General features: G+C 56.6%; 1 protein-coding gene across 1 annotated transcript; it reads right to left on the bottom strand.

Annotated features, from left to right (window-relative positions):
* Positions 1–1,761, bottom strand: LRRC15 (leucine rich repeat containing 15). Its single transcript, XM_059388014.1, has one exon. It carries the CDS (start codon positions 1,750–1,752, stop codon positions 1–3), a length of 1,752 nt encoding a protein of 583 aa, XP_059243997.1. The 5' UTR covers positions 1,753–1,761.
* Positions 1,762–1,972: the final 211 nt, after the last annotated feature.

Genomic DNA, 1,972 nt, shown 5'->3' with positions numbered 1-1,972 from the left:
TTAGCACTCATTGGGTGCCTTCATCTGCATTAGGACTGTGTGGTCCCTCTTCTTGCAACAGCAACAGCAGATGCAGGCAACCAGAGAACAGACCAGGGCAATGATGCCGATGACAATGGCAGCGATGGCCAGCCCACTCTGGGCCTGGGTCATGCCCCATGTGCCACGGTCTTCGGTGACCTCGATGGTGGTCAGATCGGTGTAGTCCTCCATGGGGCTGGTGAAGTCAGTGGTGGAGATGGAGGTGGTATCAGGGTAGCTGGGTGTGTCTGGGTACTGTGGTGACTCCGGGTAACTGGGCACCTCAGGGATCACTGGGACCTGGACACTGGGGACAACCGCATTGACGTTGATAATGATGAGGGACTGACCTCGGACGCTGGGTGGGCTGAAACACACCGGAAGAGTATCCGTCCCCAGCCTGGGCTTGTTGAGCAGGAGCCAATTGTGGAGCGGAAGGATGTCTGAGTCACACCTCCAGGGGTTGTCATAGAGCCGCAGCTCACACAGGTTCCCCAGGTGATCAAAGATGCCCATGGGCAGGTTCTCCAGCTGGTTGTTCTGCAGCTGGATGGTCATGAGGCCATTGACGTGGGCAAAGATATTCCCAGGGAGCTGTCTGAGGCGGTTGTTCTGCAAGGAGATGTTCTGCAGGTTGACCAGCATGCGGAAGACGCTCCCGTCCAGCTCTTGCAGTGCGTTGGTGTGGAGGGACAGCTCCCGAAGCTCCGCCAGCCCGTTGAAGGCATCTGGGGAGATGTAGTTGATCTGGTTACGGCTGAGGATCAGCACCTGCAGCTGGCGGAGGTTGCTGAAGACGTTGTCCGGGACAGAAGTGATGTGGTTGTCGTAGAGCCAAAGCTCACGCAGGTTGTGCATCGGCCCAAAGATCCCCGGAGAGAGCTCCTTCAGGGAATTCCCAAAAAGGGTGAGACGGTTGAGCTGGGGCAGCTGCATGAAGATGCCAGGAGGCAACTGGGAGATGTGGTTGTTGGACAGATAGAGCTTCTGGAGGTTACGGTTGTTGTGGAAGAGGCCAGGGGAGAGCATACCAATCTGGTTCTGCTGGAGGGCCAGCTCCTGGAGGTTTCCACACCCATCGAATGTGCCCATGGGGATTTCAGAGAGCCTGTTCTCATACAACCGGAGGACCTGGAGATTGCCCAGGCGCTGGAAAATCCTGGGCGAGAGGTGGGTGAGGCTATTCTTGCCTAGATTGAGCTTTGTGAGGCCCACCAGGTGGTCAAAGACGCCATCGGGGATATATTCCAGGTGATTGCCATGCAGCTGTAGCTCTTTGAGGTTGCTGAACTGGGAGAAGTGTGCCGGCTGGATCTGCACCAGTTGGTTGCTGGACAGAAGGAGTGACTCAAGGTTGTTCAGGCCGTGGAAGAGGCCAATAGGCAGAACCTGAAGCTTGTTGTTGGCAAGGCTGAGGTAACGCAGGGAGCCTAGGTTACGGAAGGCACCAGGCATGATGTGAGACAGCTCATTCTTCTCGATCCTCAGCGCGATGAGGGCTGAGATGTTGAGGAACGGGGATTCACTGAGTTCGGTGATGTGTGTGTTGAGGATCTGCAGGCTCATGGCATTCCAGGGCAAGGGGGTGGGCACCGCCACGATGCGTGCCCCCGAGCACTCCACTTGGGAGGCCCTGGAGCAGGTGCACTCACTGGGACAGCCATAGTAGGCCAGCCCTGCACTCCAGGCTTGGCAGCCCACCAGCAGAAGAAGGTAATGTTTCAGCGGCATGGCCTCTACAAGGGGAGAGAGCTCATGTTAGTCAGGGCCATCTCACCGACACTGCCGTTATATTTAAGCCAACATCTTTGGTGCAAAACACTGGATTGCCTTCGAACGCCATCATCACAGACTCCAACTTACGCTACTATGGTCTGGTCAGTCAGTCTCCTCCACCTTCTCCCCATGCCTTTGCCCAAGCAATTCCCCCCACCCACGGTACTCTTTGTCC

This window comes from Mustela nigripes, chromosome 2 (genome assembly GCF_022355385.1).
Source record: "Mustela nigripes isolate SB6536 chromosome 2, MUSNIG.SB6536, whole genome shotgun sequence".
Taxonomy (NCBI): domain Eukaryota; kingdom Metazoa; phylum Chordata; class Mammalia; order Carnivora; family Mustelidae; genus Mustela; species Mustela nigripes.
Note: the sequence above shows the minus strand (reverse complement) of the source record. Positions and strands in the feature narration are given on the sequence as shown.